Raw genomic sequence first — 22,468 nt, forward strand, 5'->3', positions numbered from 1 at the left:
AAAAAACCTAAATGAAAGATCTCTGCAAGTGAGATCCCAGTGGAAAGAACGGGCCATCAAAGAAGGAGGTACCTTTCTCTGAAGGGAGAAGAAAACTTTCACTTCGACTATGACCTTGTCTAAATAAAATCAGAGCCGACGAACTCAAAAGGCTTCCATAGCCTTGGAAACTCATGACGAGAGCCTAGGGTGATTACTGATGCCATAAACAAGAGTGTCAATTTGTTAAGTCAACAACAGGAGTCACTGTGCACTTACTCCTAATGTAGGATCTCTATCCTTAATGTGTTGTACAATGTGAATTAATGCTGTAACTAGTACTCAAACAGTACTTTACACTTTGTGTTTCTGTGTGGGTGCAAACTGTTGAAATCTTTACTTAATATATGCAAAATTGATCTTCTGTATATAAAGATAATTGAAAATGAATCTTGATGTGAATGGGATGGGAGAGGGAGCGGGAGATGGGAGGGTTGCGGGTGGGAGGGAAGTTATGGGAGGGAAAAAGCCACTGTAATCCATAAACTGTACTTCAGAAATTTATATTTATTAAATAAATGTTAAAAAAAAAAAGAAAACGTATTCTTGAGCCAGTCTGTCGTATTCAAGTGGTAACAGAAATTTTCCTATTTAATTTTTCTTCTATTACAAAGGTAACACTATAATCCAAGCCAATGTGTCAGGGGGTACATGTTTCAAAGTGTCTCCAGAGGCAGGTATTGGTGTTACCTGAGCCCATTTTCTACCTGTGTTGATCTCAGAAGTGGATGCAATCAGAATTTTTCTTTTTTGAGGTTTTTGGAGGAAACAGCAAGTCACTAAGCTGTTACATATCAAGAAGAAGAAAGTTAAAGTAAAGGCCACCTTAGGGTTCTCCCACTTCAAGAAACTTGGAGGAAATACTTGTCTCCTTTGGGAGTTATTCAGAAACCTCTCTCCATAAATCTCACTTCACAGCACTAGAGAATTGCTAAATAATGGATGAACGACATCATGAAATTGGCATTATTAGCTATCTCATAATCAGATTACAATTAAAACTCCATCATTATTTTGAATAATTTAAGCCCAAAGTGCAAGCATAACTGGCAGGGGAGGAGGCAGTCCAGGTGAAATGGAAGAAGAAAACTATCAGAAGTCCCCTGAGAGTGATTCCTCACATTGCTGGGGGAAAGCATATGGTTAGAGTTCCCTGTTCCTGGAGCTATTACATTATCTGATTAAACTTGCTGTCAAATAGACCCCATTATTAAAGTTTTGATGCCACAGAGACTTCTACAAGGCAAGCCTAATCAGTCCACCATCTGACCACTCACCAGGCATCTTGATTTACAAGTCTATAAAACTACAATATGCTTATAGTTCATTTTGTGCCGTCAGCCCTTTCCTCAGAGGAAGCCTTCTCTGATTGAAATAGGAAAATTCAGCAGCTTGCCTTTCTGGGCCCCCAATAGGACATAGAACTTTTTAAACTGCACCATCTGTCATGTGTTCACCATTTCTATCAACCTTACAACACAGTTAGCTTTGACCTATAGGTAACAGAGACACTTTCGGTTGCCTTTGTAAATTTATTTTGTCTTTGTTGTACCTCAGGTATATTTGTTCTCTTAATTAAAGTCCCTTAGGTTGTAATCTCCTAACAGGCAGGAATCCCCTATGAAGATGTCCCCAAAAGTTTATGTATCAGAGAGGATAGATATGAGGGTCATCAATAATTCAGGGCTACAAGAAAAGAAATAACAGAAACAAAGGCATTCTAAGTGAGGACAGCAGTCTGACTAGATAGGCTGGAGAACTCCTTTGGAAGTGAGGCGCAAAGGACAAAATCCAGAACACTCCATCCCCATAGCTTAAGGAAACTACCTATGCCAGTGAGGGAGCATCAGGCAAAATATGAACAAGTCCCACACCACATGCTCACTGTAAAACAATTTCTCTAGAGACTTAGGAGAAAAGGCAAAGTAGCAAGGTTTTTTTGTTGCCAAATTCATGCAAACTTAAGCAATGTGTTACTTATCCACATAAGTAATGAGTTTTTTTCAGATGAAGAACCTGGTTTTATAGGGATGACAACTTACCATCTGCCGTTTGTTCTCAACGAGGTTTGATCCGATGATTCCAAGGAATGACCCAAAGCCAAGCTGCAGAGTAACACATAGATAGCATATGGGAAAACAGTTTGACCACACAATCATACCACCTCCTGGATTTGATTCAGCATAGTGGTAAACAACTGAGGTATAGATGCTAAAGCCATGTGCAGTTGCTACTTATATGAATACAGCATGTACAATAAAAGTATTTTCTCTCAGCATTTGCCAATTTTACCTTGTGGCTATGAATCACACCTCAAAAAAAAAAAAAAAAGAAAAAAAAAGAAAAACTTCATGTGCCCAAAAACTAAAAGTAAAGGTCAACTATAACTTTTCAGAGTCTGCCTATCTCAATTTCAATATCCATTACCTAGCATATGACTGGTGAGTCAGTAAGAGAACTACAATGATGAGAAACATTATATTCTGATCTTTACCTGTTTTGGGGAATAGCCTTCCATTCTGATGCATGGATTACAAAATACAGGTTTGCAATAGCAACTTTTGATTCATCTCGCATACTAATCAAACTCAGGAAGTACTTTAGAAATCAGTAAGTACCTTAACCCACATTAAAAAAGAAAAAGAAAAAGAAAATTATTTGAAAGCCTATATTTGTGGTTGACCCACTGCAATTTATGTTAGTACTTATTCACCTCTTCTTCCATCTCTGCTTCATTTATGGACAGAAAGCATTCATTAAAGGGTGAACAGAAATGGCAGTGTGAAACCCTGAAAAACAATTTCCCTGTCTAAGTAGCTGGGATTATGGCTCAGTGTAGCACATCCTACTGCCCTCTCAGTTCTGCCATTAGCAGGCTGAGTATGACAGTTGCAGCTAAAAATGATCACTAGGTAATAGCTGCTGATAAGGACAAAAATGGAAGAAGTGAATAGTGGCAGTAACAGAACAATAAATCTTAACACAAGTTCAGTGATGTAGTTACCTTTCTCTTTAGCCTCACTAATGGTCTGGGTTTCTATCTGTAGCTTTACTTGGGCTCACAGGAGCATACAAGGCATACAAGGCATACAAGGCATACAAGACTCACACCCAGGCTGGGAAATCCAATGGACCCAACAGCTCTTTAGGAGCTTAGTAGAGATGAGTGGTTGTCTCAGAACACCAAGAAAGAAATACAATGAAGAGAATGAATGAATTCAAATGTCCAAGGACTCCTTCTGCAGTTCCACACAGCCAGCAACTCCCTGTGGGAAATAGAAACTGAAGCCCATGGAGGTGTACCTCATGCCATCCAAGAATCTACCAAGAACATCCCCACTCAGCAGTTAAACTATATATCTCTTCTACCTTGTCTTCAAACATAATTAAAATGTGTTGTCATAAAGTATACTGATTATAACCTGATTATTGGGCATTTGGCATAGTGGTTAAGACACCCATTTGGGACCCTGCATCCCATACTGGAATGCCTGGATTCAAGTTTCAGCTGCACTACTGATTTCAGCTTCCTGCCAACGCTCACCCTGAGAGACAGCAGGTAATGGCTCAAGTAGTTGGGTCCCTGCCACCCGGGTTGAAGACCTAGATTGAGTTTCCAGCTCCCACCTTCAGCCTGGCCCAATGCCATCTGTTGCAGGCAGTTGGAAAGTGAACCAGCAGATGGGAAAGCTCAGTCTCTCTATGGGTCTCTCTATCTCTCTGAATTTCAAATAAACATATTTAAGGTAAACAAACAAAAAACCTGATTATCCCACTAGCCTTAACTTCCAACCACAGCTCTCCCACTTATGTCTATGCTTCTCTAAATTTCAGTTTCCTTATCTATAAAATAGAAAGCATAGTAGTGGTTATCTTTTATGGCTTTTGTGACAACTAGGATAATGATTTCAAGGAACTTTGTTCAGTGCCTGACCCACAGTAAGGACTCAGTAAATACTATTTTGTTCTAGTGGTTATTACTATATTTTTTGACAGGCAGAGTGGACAGTGAGAGAGAGACAGAGAGAAAGGTCTTCCTTTTCCGTTGGTTCACCCCCCAATGGCCTCTGTGGCCGGCTCACCACGCTGCTCCGAAGCCAGGAGCCAGGTGCTTCTCCTGGTCTCCCATGCGGATACAGGGCCCAAGGACCTGGGCCATCCTCCACTGCGCTCCCGGGCCACAGCAGAAAGCTGGACTGGAAGAGGAGCAACCAGGACAGAATCCAGTGCCCCGACCTGGACTAGAACCCGGGGTGCTGGTGCCACAGGCGAAGGATTAACCTATTGAGCCGTGGCGTCAGCAGCTGTTACTATTTTTTAAAGACATTTAACTGCTGAGCCACTCTAGCCTGATTTGAGCTGGGAAAGCCTATCATTATTATTCTATTTCATGATAAGAGTGTTTCCCTGTTCTATCTTATCTCCCCCTCCAAAATGTTTTGGAGCTCTTGTTTTTTAGAAGAAATTCCATGAATAGTCTGTGTTTATGGCATGCTGGGCCACTTGTGGAGACTGAGAGAAATTCAGGGGCAGCTTCTTACAGGGAAAATAAATCCTTTTACCATACAGTTCATCAACATCCACAGATATTCACAGAATGCCTCCTTAAGTCCAACAGCAGTATTTTCCCTTGCACAGGAAACAAAGGCACTAGCTATTCCTGATGTTCTCAAATAACTCTCTGATGGCAGTGACCAGAAGACATGGGCTAAAGTCTTGTAGAACTGACTGGAAAGACAAGGCACTCCAGAACTGGAAACCCAGACCAACCAGTTACTTCACCCAGTCCCTCCCTTCTTTCCCTTACCTTTGATTCCATTCTATTACACACCAATCTATTCAGTTGTCTAATATTCACTGAATACCTTTATGTCAAATGATGAGACATTATCCTTGTCCTCTAAAAGCTCACAGTTTAATGAGAGAGAGAGAGAGAGAGAGAGAGAGAGAGAGAGAGAGAGAAACTGTGTTTTAAGGACCAAAGGTCAGGTAAAAATAAAGTGCTACAGCAGAGAATAATTCATTCTGAAACCCAGAAATGGGACGTTGCTTCTAATCAACTGTTTACTCTCCTCAGAAAAGTAAGCTTTGTGTTCTCCCATTGCTCTCTCCAGAAAGGTAAACTCTGTGGTTCCCCATCAAGAGCTTCGTGGAATCATGCGATATTCAGACCTTTGGACCTCCATTTTGGTGTGCCATTATCTAACAAATAACCAGTTTGCTTTGTCTTGGCTGCCCTCCACTTGTGGAAGAAAAAAGACAAACCATTAGAAATCAAAGTTAACTCAAGGGCTGTTTTAGAGGCTGAACTCAGTCATTGATTCCTATTTCCATTCCAGACATCCAGGGATGAGGCACAGAAGAATTAGTCATTTAGCAAATATTAATTGGACATCTACTCTGTCCAATACTCTGTACCACATTTGAACTGTAATTTGGAGGCCATGAGGTAGGGGGAGGTATGACACCAAAATCAATGAGATTCAAGATCAATGAACTCATACAATAATTAGGTAAACCAGTCCACAATCACATTCCATAATCCTGAAATCCACAAAGTTCTTAAAAGAAATTTTTTTCTTTTGACAACTAACTTGGTGGGAAAACCGATGTGAGGTTATTTTATAATCTTTATCTCAGTGTAAAAATTCACATTTTATTATGGAAAATATAAAGGTGCTTGATTATGGAGTGCTTCTCAAGACTCCATTGTAGTATTAGCTAACATATGGTATATGTACTGAATAATTTTTCTAAAACACAGAAAAGTCTAAATTCTGAATCACATCCAGTACAGGGGTTCAGATAAGAAATCTATATAAACAAAACTAAATAAGAATATAACCCACAGATGCCATGAAGCAAGATATGAGTATTTTCTAGGAACTATAGGAATCTACAATAGTGACGTCAAAGATGTTAGATACCACTGTGTACTCAGTAGCTGAGACATGTTCCTGCTGCAATGTATGTAAGTTAAGACAAGACGGAACAGTTAGATATAGAAGGCAAGGAAGACATTCCAGGTATTCGGGGACAATGTAAATAATAGCACCAAGGCAGAGAAGCTCAAGTCATGCTTAGGGGACTATGAACTGACGATTTTTGCAAAAGAGAAATAATGGAGACCAAGCCAAAGGCATCTGTGGAGAGATTGACTAGCATGCTAGGGAGGTGACAGGGAGTCAATGAAGGCTAGAACCTTGTAGCATTATACAAGTCTTATCCAAGAGCACCGGTTCAAGTCTCAGCTGCTCTAATTCTGATGCAGCTCCATGCTAATATGCCTGGGAAGGCAGCAGAGGATGGCCTAGGTACTTGGATCCCTGCCACCCATATGAGAGACACAGATGGATTTCCAGGTTCCTGTTTTTGGCCTGGACCATTCTCAGCTATTGCAGCCATTTGAGGAATGAATCAGTGAGTGGAAGATCTCTCTCTTTCACCTCTTCCTCTATCACTCTGCCTTTCAAATAAGTACATAAATCTTTTTTAAAAAGTCTTATCTAGAAAATCAAGATTCAAGTCTTATCTTTAAAATGTATTTACTTAGGAATTTACAGGTTTTTTGTTAGAATTGTATATAATTATGAGGTTAAATATGATGCTTTGATGCATCTATAATGCATATGTAATATCCAACCAAGGTAAATATATGTATCTCATCAAACACTTAACATTTCTTCACAGTGAAAACATCAAAAATTCTATCTTCTAGGACTGGCATGGTGGCACAGAAGGTTAAGCCTCCGGCTGAAATGCCAGAGTCCCATATGGGTGCCAGTTCAAATCCCAGTTGCTCCACTTCTGATCCAGCTCCCTGATAATGTGCCTGGGAAAGTAATGGAAGATGACCCATGTGCTTGGGCACCTGCACTCACATGGGAGACCCAGATGGAGTTCCTGGCTCCTGGCTTTGGACTGACCCAGCCCCAGTCATTGTGGCCATTTGTGAAGTTAACCAGTGGATTGAGGAGATTCTCTCTCTCTCTCTCTCTCTCTCTCTCTCCCCCTCATTCTGAAATTCTGCCTTTCAAATAAATTAATTAAGTTTAAAAATTCTATCTTGTAGTTTCTTACATTATCTATAGTAACTCTAAATGCAATAAGAAATTATATTTTAGAATAAACTCAGACTTTAAAAATCTATTCAACTGGCCGGCTAATCCTCCACCTGCGGCGCTGGCACCCTGGGTTCTAGTCCCAGTTGGGGTGCCAGATTCTGTCCCGGTTGCTCCTCTTCCAGTCCAGCTCTCTGCTGTGGCCTGGGAGTGCAGTGGAGGATGGCCCAAGTGATTGGGCCCCTGCACCCGCATGGGAGACCAGGAGGAAGCACCTGGCTCCTGGCTTCGGATCAGTGCAGCACACCAGCCACAACACACCAGCCGTAGCAGCCACTTGGGGGGTGAACCAACGGAAAAAGGAAGACCTTTCTCTCTGTCTCTCTCTCTCACTGTCTAACTCTGCCTGTCAAAAAAAAATCTATTCAACTACAAGTAGAAAATTTTCTAATTTACAATAAACCAAAAGAAAAAAAAAAACTCCCACTATCCAGAGTGCCTTATATTTCCTGAACATTTAAGGTAATCAAAACTCTTTTGAACTTATGCAAGGACTCTTTACGTCTGAAGTTGAACCCACACTGCCCTAGAGAAAGTTTCTGGTCTATTGCCTGTTTTAAATGATCTCTGTTGCTCTTTTCTCCTAAGATCCCACTGTAACTCTGATAGGATTTTCAATTCACACACATATGCACACACACACACAAGATATGGAGTAGAAACTTTTGTTACTTTCCCAAAAGAAAACCCAGGCTAGTATGGGCCATAACAGTACAGCAGCCAAAGAAAGGGTAGGGGAATGAAAGGTTTTCCTCACTGATCAGGTGGGCCAACTCTCTCTTGTAGGTTGCTTGGGAAACACATTTGGCGTCCTTGTCCTCCTAGATCTAAAAATGTAAATGGAAGTCTAGAGAGAAGGAGCAACCTCTCCCACCTGCCTTTTTCAGATTCATGCAACAACCAAGGCTCTTGGGACTTTAGGCTTTCAGAATTGAAAGCTCATCAGAACTCTTCTGGAGTGAAATATGTCTTGAATATTACAGTAGAGTTAAAATATGAGTTTTATTCTTAATTTGATAGGCTTAAAGAGAGAGAGATACACAGAGCTCCCTCTTGCTGGTTTACTCCCCAAATGCCACAATGGATAGCTGGGCCAAGACTGAAGCCAAGAGCAAAGAACTTAATCCAGGTCTCCCACATGGGTGGCAGGAACTCAACTATTTGAGCCATTACTGCTCCATCAAGTGTCTGCATTAGCAGAAACTGGGAGCTAGAGCTGGAAATTGAACCCAGGTACTCCTATATGGGACACAAGCATCTTAACCAATGTCTTAACTGCTAGATCAAATGCCTGCCCTAAAAGTAAAAATCTTAAGCCAGTTTGTTTTGGTAAGTGTTACTTTTTTTAAACTTTACAGTTAAGCCTATACAAATTAGCACATCTTTAAAGATACACATGTTTGTATGTCTCTTAGAACAATGACATTACATTCTAGACAGGGAGTAGCTAACATGCTATAATAAGGCATTTTATAGTACCTGGGCATATCATTAAACAAATTAAACATGCCCCTGAGAAGTTTTACATGACTTAGAGTTTTGCAATGTTACTTAATCAAAATATCAATATTTAAATAAATTATGACTTTTTATCTAATAACTTCTCTGTAATTTATCTGTTTTGAAAAAAATGCAAATTAGCATAAGTTGCTAAAACATTTAAACCAAAGTCCAAACTAACAGAGTTCTCAATAACATAAATTTTTTTCACTATTCCTTACAGTGGTAATTTGTACTCAAAGTGACCAATCTGAAGGTACAGAATCTTAAAATGCCACAGTATGCTCTTTTTGGTTTTATGGCTAAGCAAATTTTTTTGTTTTCATTCTCCAGGTTGTTTCTGGCCCAACTGAATTAGGCTCCCCTCTTGGTGCTTATTAAAATGTAGATTCAGGGCCTACATGGTGGCTACACAAGCATCCTATATCTGAGTGCTACCTCCAGCCTCCAGCTGCTCCACTTCCAATCCAGATCCCTGTTAACGTGCCTTGTGAAAGCAACAAAAGATGACTCAAGTACTTGGGCCTCTGCTATTCACATGGGAGACCCAAATGGAGTTCCTGACCTCTGGCTTTGGCCTGGACCATCCTTAGCTATTTCAGCCATTTGGGGAGTGAACCAGTGGATGAAAGATCTCTCTGTTTCTCTGCCTCTCTCTCTTCTTCTCCCTTTGTCACTCTTCCTTTTAAATAAATAAAATAAATCATTAAAGTAAATAAAATATAGATTCAATGTGTATTACTTTTTAAATCAAGGTTAGCTCATGAGAAGAGAATTCAGATTCCTGGGACCCACTGGACCTCCTGAATCAGAATCTCTGGAAATAGAGATATGAATTTTTCACAGGTTCCCCAGGTGATTCTTAATTCACACCAGGGTGAAGAAACCAGTGGCTTGGAGTTTATATAGTAACTCCCTAATAAACTATTCAATTAATGAAAGTACCCCTTTACCATACAAGTCTGAATTCTCAGGTGTTTACTGTTTCAGAGGCTTCAGTGATAACTGTATTTGTTACAACATCACCTGATCTATAAACTCAAATGGATCTTTCTGCTTTCCAATTGCTGTCTTTCCTCTCTTTACTTTCTATGATTAAAACCCACTTTAAAGAAACCATCTGTAAGAATTTTGAGAGCATAGATTTGAAGGTTAAACTATGGGACACACTGTCCATTAGAAATGGCTCTCTGTATTAGCTTTCAGTAACACACAAGTACACAGACACACACCCCCATTGCTTCAACTTCCAGTGCTAGCTGAAAGTCAGGTACTTGAAAAATAATCATACACCCTCCTCTGTTAATGTATTCCAACCTAGCCACCCATGGTCAGATAATCCACAGAGAAAGTTCATAGCCACTTTTCATAAATAGAAGTTCGTATTATTAACTGATATGGAAAACACCCTCCCCTCACCCACAGGGACTCAATCTTGGCTCTGGCATTTGCTCATCAGTCAAAAATATTTTACTAATGCAGTATCTGAAGCACACAAAGTCACACAGACCCTATAAATTGCTTTTCCAAGCCACCAAAATGCTTTCTTACCCCCTCCTTCCCTCCCACCTCTCTTGCTTGTGTTTAAAAATAAAACCCAATTCTGCTGACTACCGCTTTTCTCACCTCACCACAGGAAGTGGACTGGATGACTTCTCACAACACATGTTTAACAGAGGGCACCAAGCACCAAACAGTGTCTGTGGGACACCTGCTCTAAGCTGGGGAGAGCCCTGTCTGCTCAAGGGCTATAAAGGAACTTCCCCCAGCAGCCTTCAGCTCCAGGGAGGCATAGCCCAAGTCAGGCCTCAGTTTTGCAAATACTATGGAGGAGGCCAATTGTGGAATGGAACTGGTGATCTAGGCAACAGGCACCAGGCTTGGTCACTCCCAGCACTGGTTTGTCAAAGGCATCATCTTTAACCCCTTCCCCTTCCTTTTCTTCTTTCTCCAACCTCCACTTCTCCACCTCTGAGAGAGAGAGAGAGAGAGAGAGAGAGAGATGAAACAGAACAACCAAAAGCACATGTGACCTCTTCACTGTGCTAAAAGTTAAAAACAATAAACCATGATAAACATTTTTCCTGCTCTCTAGCACTTACAACTGGGGAGCCATTTAACTGATATTAAAAATATGACCCAGGAGCTGGCATTGTGGCACAGGTTAAACAATGGCCAAAATGCCACCATCCAATATGAGTGCTGATTCGTGTCCCAGCTGCTCCACTTTTGATCTAACTCCCTGCTAATGCACCTGGGAAAGCATCAGAAGATGACCCAAGTGCTTGTGCCCCTGCGTCCACGTGGGAGACCTGGAAGAAGCTCCTGGCTTTGGCTTGGCCCAACTCTGGCTGATGCGGCCGTTTACAGAGTGAACCAGTGGATAGAAGATGTTTCTCTCTCTCTCTCTCTCTCTCTCTCTCTCTCTCTCTCTCTTCTCTCCCCCTCTCTTCCCTCTCCCTCTCCTTCCCTCCCTCTCTCTTAAAAAAAAAATGACCTAACCTCTAGGTTCAACAGAAGTGGCCACAGACCCAAACAAGATTTTTTATGCAACATGTTCCGTGTTCTCCAAGATGTATTGCATACTCCGTAGGAGTGGGTAAAACAATCCACTGTAATATAGAAATAAATTATGGTTCTTATTTATTATTTATAGAGTATAATAAGAAATTCGGTGTTACTAATGTTCAATAAAGAGACTGTCAGTGGTGCACTCAGTCGCGGGACTCTCAGATGACTGGGAGGGAGCTATTCTGTGGGAAGAGGGCACACTCCAAGCAGCAAAGGGTTGATGGTGAGGTATTTTATGTATGCCCAATTTGTAATATCTAGTTTGTCCCAACAAAATGGATAAGAGGTTTGGAAATATTCTTGTTGAGAAACCACAGTCTGAACTTGAATAATGTGAGTGCAAGTGAGCAACAAGAAAACAAGCAGAGGGGCCTGGCATTGCGATGCAGTAAGTTGGACCACTCTTGCAATGCTGGCATCTCATACTGCAGTGTGAGTTTAAATCCTGGATCCTCTGCTTCATATCCACCTTCCTAATAATGCTCTAAGAAAGGTAGTTAAAGATTGACCAGGTACTTGGGCCCTTTTCACCCACATGGGAGGCCCAGATGGGGCTCCTGGCTCCTGGCTTCAGCCTGGCACAGTCCTGGCCTTTGTGGCCATTTGGGAAGTGAACCAGTGCATGGAAGATTTCTCTTTCTCTCCATGTATGTCTCCCTTTCTCTCTGTAACTCAGCCTTTCAAAATAAACAAATTTTTTAAATAAATAGATCTTTTTTTAAAGAAAAAAATGGCAGTGTTGACACTAGAACTCCCAGGGTCAGTTTTGTGTCAGCAACATTGTGGCTGTGACACTGACATTAAAAAACAAAGATTCCAGGGCCAGCGCTGTGGCGTAGCGGGTAAAGCCGCTGCCTGTGGTGCCAGCATCCCATATGGGCACCGGTTGGAGACTCAGCTGCTCCACTTCTGATCCAGCTCTCTACTACGGCCTAGGAAAGCAGTGGAAGATGACTCAAGTCCTTGGGCCCCTGCACCCACGTGGGGGACCTGGAAGAATCTCCTGGCTCCTGGCTTTGGAGTGGTGCAGCTCCGGCAGTTGCGACCATCTGGGGAGTGAACCAACGGATGGAAGACCTCTCTCTCTCTCTCTCTCTCTGTCTCTCTCTCTCTCTGTGCCTCTCCTTCTCTCTCTGTGTAACTCTGACTTTCAAGTAAATAACAAATAAATCTTTAAAAAAAAAAAAAAAAACTAAAAACAATGATTCCAGGGCTGGCGCTATGGCGCAGCAGGTTAACGCCCTGGCCTGAAGCGCCTGGCTGCTCCACTTCTGATCCAGCTCTCCGCTATGGCCTGGGAAAGCAGTAGAGGATGGCCCAAGTCCTTGGGCCCCTGCACCTGCGTGGGAGACCCAGAAGAAGCTCCTGGCTCCTGGCTCCTGGCTCCTGGCTCCTGGCTCCTGGCTTTGGATTGGCGCAACTCCAATCATTGCGGCCAATTGGGGAGTGAACCATCAGATGGAAGACCTCTCTCTCTCTCTCTCTCTCTCTCTCTCTCCATCTCCTCTCTCTCTCTCCATCTCCTCTCTCTCTATGTAACTCTGACTTTCAAGTGAATAAATCTTTTTTTTTTTTTGACAGGCAGAGTAGACAGTGAGAGAGAGAGACAGAGAGAAAGGTCTTCCTTTTTCTGTTGGTTCACTCCCCAATGGCTGCTCTGGCGGTGCGCTGCTCTGCGGTGCGCACCACACTGGAAGAGGAGCAACCGGGACAGAATCCGGCACCCCGACCCGGACTAGAACCCGGGGTGCTGGCGCCGCAGGCGGAGGATTAGCCTAGTGAGCCTCGGCGCCGGCATCAAGTGAATAAATCTTAAAAACAACAACAACAACAATGATTCCAAGGTGGCCAGTGCTATGGTGCAGAGGTTAAAGCCCCAGCCTACAGTGCTGGCATCCAATATGGGCGCCGATTGGAGTCCCAGCTGCTCCACTTCTTATCCAGCTCTCTGCTATGGCCTGGGAAAGCAGTGGAAGAAGGCCCTAGTCCTTGGGCCCCTGCACCCATGTGGGAGACCTGGAAGAAGCTCCTGGCTCCTGGCTTCAGATCAGCTCAGCTCTGGCTATTGTGGTCATTTGGGGAGTGAATCATTGAATGGAAGATCACTCTCCCTCTCTCTCTGGCTCTACCTCTCTCTGTAATTCTGTATTTCAAATAAATAAAATATATCTTTAAAAAAACACACACAAAAAAAAATAAAAAACAATGATTCCTGGGACCAGGGTTGTAGTGTAGCAGATAAAGCTGCCACCTGTGATGCTGCCATCCCATATGGGCACTAGTTCATGTCCTGGATACTCCACTTCCAATCCAGTTCCCTGATAATAGCCATATGGGTGTAGGGGCCCAAGCACTTGGGCCTGCTTATGCTGCTCTCCCAGGATTGAAGTGGGGTAGCTAGGTCTCCAAATGGCGCCATATGAGAAGCTGATATGGCAGGTGGAGGCTTAACCTGCTATGCCACAACGCCAAAGTAGCAGAAGATGGCCCAAATATTTGGGACTCTACTACCCACATGCGAGACCCAGATGAAGCTCCTGGCTCCCAGCTTTGGCCTGGCTGAGCACTGGTCTTTGGGGCCATCTGTGGAGTGAACCAATGGATGGAAGATCTCTGTCTCTCCACCTCTCTGTAACTGACTTTCAAATAAATAAATAATACTAAGAACAATGATTTCAAAGAGGATTTAGTCATAACTGATAAGAAGTCACTCAAAAATATTCACAATAATCTAGTAGGCCATTTGAAATAGGGATTTAGAGCTACTATCTTTCATGACAAACTTGACACTAACTGAATAACAACCTATTGCATTTTAGTGTTCATATGAAGATAGTAAAATGTACTGTTTATTTCTTTTTATTTCTTTTTTTAAATTTATTTCAAAGGTGGAGAAACAGAGAGAGGAGGGGGGAGAGAGAGAGAGATCTTCCATCCAGTGGTTCACTCCCCAAATGACCACAATGGCCAGAGCTGGGCCAAGCCAAAGCCAGGAGCCTGAAGCCTCTTCCGAGTCTTCCATATGGGTGTAGGGGCCCAAGCACTTGGGCCTGCTTATGCTGCTCTCCCAGGATCGAAGTGGGGTAGCTAGGTCTCCAAATGGCGCCCATATGAGAAGCTGATATGGCAGGTGGAGGCTTAACCTGCTATGCCACAACGCCAGTCCTTGTTAATTTCATTTTAATCTAACGTTTGAATTTCCACTTTTGTGTAAATTTTAAGAATTTGTATATCATTTATAAATAAATATATTTATTTTAGGAGTATATATTCTACAAATTTTTCCTGTTAGTATTGCAAGATCACTTTAAGTGACCAATACTATTTATTGGTCATGACATGTCAAGATACCAGAGTCCTCACAGCTAAAATCAGGTGACTTCTATGATAGATAGCAAAGCAGATGCCCAGAGAGAAAGAGAGGACCTTAGCTTCATATTAATACTGCTAATTAGTAATATCACCTAAACCTAAAAATTGAAATCCTAAACAGTGAGATGGATAAATATAGAGTGACAGAAAGGAGGAAATCTGAGCAAACACTGGAAACTCAGAATTGAAAAGTGTCCTAGTAGAGCGCTAATTTCTGTAGCCACCAAGCTACTGATGCCTAGCTATGCCTTCTATACTTACAATAACTCCCGGGTAATAACCCCCAACAGTCACATTCTGCGTCCTGGTGGTTGCAGCAAGGCCCACCGTGAGAATTAACACGGACACAATAAGCAAAGTCACGGTGACATAGATGGAATTCCGTTTCCTCCGATTGAAGGCTCCTGAAAACACAGAGAAAAACTGAAATTGCTCATTTCAGCAAGGGAAGGGAATGACTTAAAGAAATACCATTAGGAAGCTTTCCCTTTGCAACTCCAACTAGTACCTGGGGTTACCTCTGGGAAGAGGAATTATGGGAAAAAGAAGGAGCTTCAGTTTCTGCAGTCATCAGGTGCCACTTTTATAATAAAAATAGATTTCCAGTTTGAAAATAAGCAACAGAATAAATTTCATCAGTTACATAAAGCAAATTTTTGTGGTTTTCATATTCTATAAAAGATAGTCATACCCATTTAGTAGAGCATTTTTAGACCAAATTATACAACATATGATAAATGGAAAGTGTATACATGAGGGTATTAAATGAAAGTATTTTACAACCAATATGCAACTAAGATTTTTTTTTCATAAGCTAGAGATATGAAGCTTCATTTTCGGTGTAAATAGCAGAACCAAGCCAGTTATTGTTTTTTTTTTTCATTTATTTCTGACATTTGCCATCTCATGTATAAACTTTAAAATTGTGTTGGCAAAATTTGTCACATAACAAATGTGTGTAATAAAATAAGTGTCTGGAGGCCATTAGTCCACAAAGATATGTTTCAAGGGAGGTACATAAGAAGGATTATCACATATACATTAGGCTTATGTGAGGATGACATCAATATAAATGATATGGAACCCATTTTCCCACTTAGGACTAATCAGACATGATAGTGCAAACTAATTAAAAAAAAAAGAAACGGGCCTATTAAATCAGATAAAAATGGTACCTAGGCTCACTTTTCAATTTAAAAATTTTTAAAGGAATTGAGCACCGCTCCACACTCAGCTGGCATTTCTTTGGCATGAGGAAAGGCGCTCAAGAAGAAATGCTAGGGCAGAGTTATCATCTAGGGGTGGGGAGAGGGGGGGCAAGAGAATGAACAGGAAACATTAAAAAGAGCACAGTTTTCTAGTGGAGGTATATGGAAGGTGGGAAAGATGAAGCAGTAGGGAACCTTAGGATGGGATGGCCCACCCAGGTGCCTTGACTTTATGGCCCTAAAGAAACCTCTTGGGGCTGTTCATAAGATCCTGTCATTTAGGGAGGCTGCATTGTAGCCTCAGCAAGCAGTTGGGAGGGAGGGGAGAGGGGATGGAGGAAGAGGGAGGGAGCTGAGGAAACCAACTGCAATACAGGATACCTGATGGTAACGAGAGGGAGGGGCTGTGGCTGGCCTTGGCAATCCCCTGAAGATATCCCCTCCCAGGTGGAAGAAAAGCACCATGAGTGCCACCCTGTGTCAGCTCCACCATCCATCTTATATTCCCCACTGTGATCCCTGCCAAAGGTTCCAAGGGAGTTGGAAGGGGCTGGCAGTCTCCCCTGATGTCAATATCGAAAGTGAGGGACATGACTCATCAGGGTCATTTCTGATACAGTGCTATTCAAAGACTACTTTACATGGAAAAGTAGGAGTGCTTTGGGCATTTATAGGCACCCACATACTAATGTGCCAAGGCTCACCCTGGGAGAAGAGGTGTGGAAAGTTGGGAAATGAGGCTCCTCTGCAGTGAGACAGACCATAGCCCAGCTTCGATGAGGAAACAGGGCCACGAGAGACACCTATGACATGGTGGGGGAGGGGGAGACTTTGTGTGAGAGGCTATTAGGGATGCAAATGGCAAGCTGATGGGTGGTAAATACAATAATCAAAGCCTGGAGGTCAGGACTGTCTGACACAGGGAAAGGGAAGGTTAGTTATTTCTCCTCTTGATCTGAGGACTCGAATGAGTCTCTTAACTAGGATCCCTAGGTATATTTGATGATAGAACTTCTCAGTGAACCTTGCAGTTTGTTCCACAAAGGGGCTGTAACCTAAACTTTCAAAATCACCCCCCATTTTTGTCTTCCTTCTCTTTTGTCACATACAGGATCTTGAAGACCTCCCCAGCCCCAAATTGGCGAAAGAGAGCAAGAGAACATCTGGCTACACCAAGGGTATCTGCAATACATGAATGTCTCAGCACCTTACACTGAAAAACATGGAACTTTAGAGACTAAATTGGAGTAATGTGTGTGTATGTACCATCATACTAAATTGGTTGTTTCACTACTTGCTGCTTCCCAACCAACTAACTGGCCTTTACTCTTATTCACAGCTCTTGGGTCTTCTTTGAAAATATCACTCTAACTCTTAAATGCACAGGAGCCAGGTAAAAAAAAAAAAGTGACTCAGCAAACCACATGGTGTCATTTGAAAATCTATTTTTCTTTCCCTTCTGCTTTGAAACCTGAATTGAAAATTCAGTCAGTTGAGAAAGCTAAAGATCCTGCAGCCCCATATGGCCTTACCTCTAGACAAGATTTGCTTTGGAAAAAGATCCTAACTCTCCTAACCCTAGATTGGATATGTATTATCTGTCCCCTCAAATGACCCCTCCTCCCCAACACCTCTTATTTTCCACTATAAGGAACATACATCATTATGTAAAATGAAATTATTTCTAGTTGTATCTGGTAAGTTGACTATTTTAAGGAACCTCTGGGGTTAAACTTTTTGAAAATGAAGAATAATACCTCAGTTTATCTCCAGTGTCAACTTGACTTAATAAAATTCACATCTACTTAGAGCAAGACATACCTGTTCTCTAAAGTGTAGCCTAGGCTCCTAAAAGGCCTCTCATTATGTCTGCTTAGGGCATTTTCTTGTTGGTTGTTTTTAGAAAGGAGAAGAAGAGTCCTGAACTCATTAGGGTACAATTTGGGGTTTTCCCTAGATGTTCTTCACAGGAACATCTAATTCCAATTTTATTTAGTAAACTAACACACACACACACACACACGCAAAATTCAGACACTATATGCTACAGTACTTAAAAGCAGCAGCAGGTGCTTGAAAACAGTCTCTATCATGGTATTTGATATCTAGTAAGCAGTTGGTACTTATTGAATAAACAAGGGGCAACATCTCGGAATTTTTTCCTTTGTAATCAAAAAGTTTGTGGGAGGAATCATGTGAATAAATATGGACTATGCTCTTAAAATTGCTTTTTGAAAAAAAGTAGGGTACACCTGAGTGCTCCCCAGAACTGAAAGCCTTCTGGCCAACTAGTGTCACAACCCCAACATCTGTCACCACCCTGTCTATCTAGTGTCCAGCACATTTCTGTTTAAACAACAACCTCTGCAGCCAACAGCAGTGAGTCTGAAATATCATCATTGGCATTGGCTGCCCACCCCACCCCCTAGTAGCTCCCTGCAGAACTGCTGCAGCCCTCCTCCTCTGCAGTGCCCCACCTCCATCCCAGATCGGTGACGACCAGGATGCTCAGTTTCAGACGCACCCAATTATTTGCTGCCTCTACCCTTCCAAATACAACCAGCTGTCTCCTCCTGGTTTCCTTGCCTGATCAGAGCCCCCACCTGCACTGTGGTCTTTGACTCTAAGTCCTTCCCTTCCTTTGAAACCTGCTCAAAACTCACCTCTTCCAAGAAGTGTTTGTTGATCAAGCTTACTCTATTCTAATCAACTATTCTTTTATGTCTCTAAATTCATAGATACCTTACTCAATAAGCATATTGATTACAATGGCTACAATTACACTTGTAACTAGTTCTAGTTCACAACCCAGATGATGTCCACCAGTTCCAGCATTACGTATCTGACAGAAACCACTGTGAGATTCGCTAGAAAGCAGGATGTTGTCACTTGTGTTTTACCTTGTACATATTCTTGATTATTCCCTTCCAAGAGAATAAGTAGAGTGTGTAACCTTTTTGGAGTACAGCAGATGGGGGCCAAGTATCCTTCCCGGTACCCTGTGTTGATGACTAGCTAATTCTCAGGGTTGATTAAAAAAAAAAAAAAAAAAAACACCAAGATTTGCTTACCTGAATCAGCTTTGCCACCTAGAGTGGGTCCCAGGAAACCCCAGCCTTGAGCATCATGGAAACAGGTGGCTGCCTACACAAGGGTCTCAAGGTCCTGCCAATCTCCCACACATCTCCTTAAGGGTGCTGAAATCAACACCCTCTCCCCTTTACTTAATTCTTGAGTAGAAACATCCAAGGCCTTGGGAGAATTATAAATGTGTTATTGTGTTGGGGAGTAATGAATTTCCTACTGTAGTATAGGTGCCTTAGCGCCTGGGGGCGGTGTTGCCAAAAAGGAGAGGGGGGTTGTTGGGAGAGGATGGAGGGGCAGTGGAGTCAAATTACCATCTTCCTAATTGCCCAAGTGCCTGCTTTGCTCTGAGTCTTGGACTAACAGTTCATCCCCAGGCAGCCAGCAAGCAGGTACCTAGTGCAGTGTGTGTCTGCGTGTCACACTTTTACTGTCTTGGCTGCAGTTGTGGCTTGACAGTAAAGGGAATCCCCGCAGAAATTCCGCCCTTGGAAGCTGAAACACTAACCTACCCACCCACCCATTCTCTTCCTCCCACCACGCAAGGGAGGCGTTGCCAGAGCTGTATTAAGTGGGAGTAGCTCCTAAATAGCCTAGACGCTGATTCAGGCCTGTGTTGTGCGGGACCCATGCCAGGGAACTCCGGGGAGACTCCCCTATTCAAACTGCAAAAACCCAGGGTTACCACTGGACTCAGGAATTTATTGGTGCCAACCATCTGCAGACTTGAAAAAGCAGAATGCATAGCATTAGTTCCACGTCAATATGGGTCTATGATTCCTGTCCTTCAGTGTCAAGATTGGACTGGGCAAAGACCACTCAGCTTATTGTGCACAGACCTTTTGAGAAATGCAATATTGGCTGAAAGTCACTAAGCGCCCAATAAAAAACTTTTTTTCATCTTGTCCCCCATTCCACAGTAGCATCCAGACCAGCAACCCTGAGTCACCAAACTGCCCACTGTCTGGAGGCAGGTGGCTCCAGGGCCAGGACACTTGGTTTGCAAGTGGGCAAGTGGTTGTAGCCACAGCAGTAGTGGGCACTGCGGAACCCTTGCACTCTTCCACCCAGTCCCTCAGTTGCAAGCAACACTTGGCATCAGGGAACCAACAACAGCGTTGGAGCCATAGCCGACCAAGGTAAGGAGTGCATTCTGTGTGGGTGCGTGTGTGTGTGTGTGTGTGTGTGCACGTGCGCGTATGGTGTGGTGTGTGTGTGTGAGAGAGAGAGAGGTGGTAGTGGTAAGGAGGAACCTGGTACTTCTGGGATCTAGATTCGGACTGGATTTCTTGACCTCATTTATACCCTGTCCTTAAAAAAGAAAAAAAAAAAGCAAAATCTTATACTGAATATGGAAAGCCATTGTAAATACGAGTCTTGCCATTCTCCAGGAGACAACATTTTCTGAGACCTCTCCAGTAAACGAATTTTGTTGAGACTGAGTCTTTTGCAAGCAGTAACAAACTCATAAAGGAGCTTCAATCTTCTCTCCGCCCCCTCCCCGCTGATGTTCCCGCAAATTCCAGGGAGAAGACCTGAGCAGATTGTATGGCAGACACTGGGGCCGGAGGGATTTGGCAGAATGCTAATTATGTTGGAAAGAGAGAATTCGATTTGGTTGAAATGTATCCGAGGCGAATTTTAAGATTAGGTGGGATCATCGTTTGACAATTCCCTCCCCCTCTCCAGGGCTCCAAATTAATTTCTCCACCCAGTGAAATCATACGGGTTGGGAACGTGCCCAACAGCTGAGGGGGGCTGGATTTCTTTTCTGTTTTGTAACTACTAAAAAGCAGCTTCGAGAGGCAACCAAATTGGTGCTCTAAGGTAGCTGTCCCCCAGTTGCCAGAAGGAAAGGTGTTGGTAGGTGCCCCTCCCCCTTAATTCCGCGCGAGGAGGAAAAGCGGGACTTCAGAAGACGCACGGGCTCGCTTGCACTGGATCTTTCTCCCGCTCTCACTCGTCCCCAGTCCGCCCCCGCCCTACCCACCGCCCCTTTTCACACTCACGCACATTCCTTGCGTTGGGAGCAGAATTGGAATCAAATTCAAGGAATGTTGATTCTGCCGCTGCACCCGGCAGGGCTGGACTCTCTTGAGTGGTTCCTCAGGAATTCCCCTTCTGCCAACCCCTTCCTTTCTCCCTCTACCCCCGCCCATCCCCCAGGGTTGCGCAACACCCCCCCCCCCCATCACAGAGGTGCAAGTCACACACCCCCACACACACACACACACAACAGCTAGAAATTTCTGGGCAGCTTCAAGAGAGTTGGGAGGGGGCTAGGACCCTCCTTTCACTAATTCTCCTTAGTTAGAGCTCTCAGAAGTGAGGAGGACTTTTGCAAAGAGGGACAGTCGAATGAAAAGCAAAGGCGCAGGTTGCAGCAAAGCGTTTTGATCCCAGAGTGCTGGGATTTGCCACTGGCTGCAAGTCCGTAGACAGACGTACACAAACACACACATCCGCACTCCTGGGCAGGGATACTCCGACGCAAGCTTGGCGCTCCAATCTCCGCAAGTCGCCCCGCCGCAGCCGCTCCCCTGGGGCTCCAGTCCCCCACCTAGACGCTGGAAGGCGCGGACCCCTCTAGTCCCGCGTCCCAGTCTGACTCTGTGGGCAGCCAGGGCGCTTGCGATACAGAGGACATCGCACTCACCCCTTGCTGCCGCCTCCCGGAGGAAAGGCTGCTAGACTTACCCATGGAATCGGGCAGGGACATGTCGCTGGACCGCTGCTGAGTCAGGGACTGATGCATGGTGAAAGCTGCCCAATGGCCCCAGTCCCCGAAGCTGCTTTAAGCGGCTCCCCGGCTCAGGGCGTCCCGCAGAGCATCCTACTCCGGAGCTGCCTTTCTTGGTCCCTTTGATATCTCAGAGAGACAGGCTCTGGTTGAGAGCTGCAACTCCTCCCCCTTCCTTCCCCTGTTCTCCCTCCCTCTGCTCTGGGAGGCAGCAGCATTGGCGGTCCGTGCAGCGGCGTGCGCTTGCGCAACACCACCCCCCCCCCCCCATCCTAGTTATCCACCTCCCAGCCTCTCCGGAGCTAGACGGGGAACTGTTTTAGCCCCTTGGGGCCAGAGCTGCGCAGAAAATGAGGGGGAGGCTTCAGCCTGGAGTCAACTGGCTGTCTCTGTAGTTTAGAGTCTTGGGCAATCATCATTTCTAGGATTTATAATTGGGGAGGGGTAAAGAGTCTGGTTCAGAGCTAAGGTACACACACACACACACACATACATATTTGTGCAGGTCTGGTGTTAGTGCTTCCAGAATGACATAATGGAACTGGAGATGATCCAAAAAAGGGTCACTTTATAATCAAGGGGGGGGGGGAGAGCCTGCCATATGAAGATAGATTAAACAAATGCACTCTTGAGTCTAAAACGATGAAGGGTGGGAAGAGATGTGACCAGAATGTATAAAATTATGTAAAGATGAGCTAGAGAAAACAGGCTTATTCACCAGATTTGAGAATTCTAGAACCAACAGTTTCCTAAGAGCTAGAAGATTCAGTTAAACTGAATATGACTGCATCAGCACCCCAGTTTTTACCTTTGTTCAAGGTGTTTTATATCAA

The 22,468-nt window shown here is 43.6% G+C and overlaps 1 protein-coding gene across 3 annotated transcripts in view; it reads right to left on the minus strand.

Annotated features, from left to right (window-relative positions):
* TMEM255A (transmembrane protein 255A) overlaps positions 1-21,884 on the minus strand; it is a 66,518-nt gene extending 44,634 nt beyond the window's left edge. For 2 of the 3 annotated variants that reach the window (XM_017349878.3, XM_002720401.5), the window contains exons 1-3: positions 21,593-21,848; positions 14,865-15,007; positions 2,082-2,144 (exon numbers count right to left, since the gene is read on the minus strand). In XM_017349878.3, coding sequence (XP_017205367.1) covers positions 2,082-2,144; positions 14,865-15,007; positions 21,593-21,650 — 264 coding nt within the window. In that variant the 5' untranslated portion in view covers positions 21,651-21,848. Of the gene's footprint in view, positions 1-2,081; positions 2,145-14,864; positions 15,008-21,592 lie in introns of all 3 variants that reach the window. The other variant, XM_002720402.5, reaches the window with a different exon arrangement.
* Positions 21,885-22,468: the final 584 nt, after the last annotated feature.

This window comes from Oryctolagus cuniculus, chromosome X, assembly GCF_964237555.1.
Source record: "Oryctolagus cuniculus chromosome X, mOryCun1.1, whole genome shotgun sequence".
Lineage (NCBI taxonomy): Eukaryota > Metazoa > Chordata > Mammalia > Lagomorpha > Leporidae > Oryctolagus > Oryctolagus cuniculus.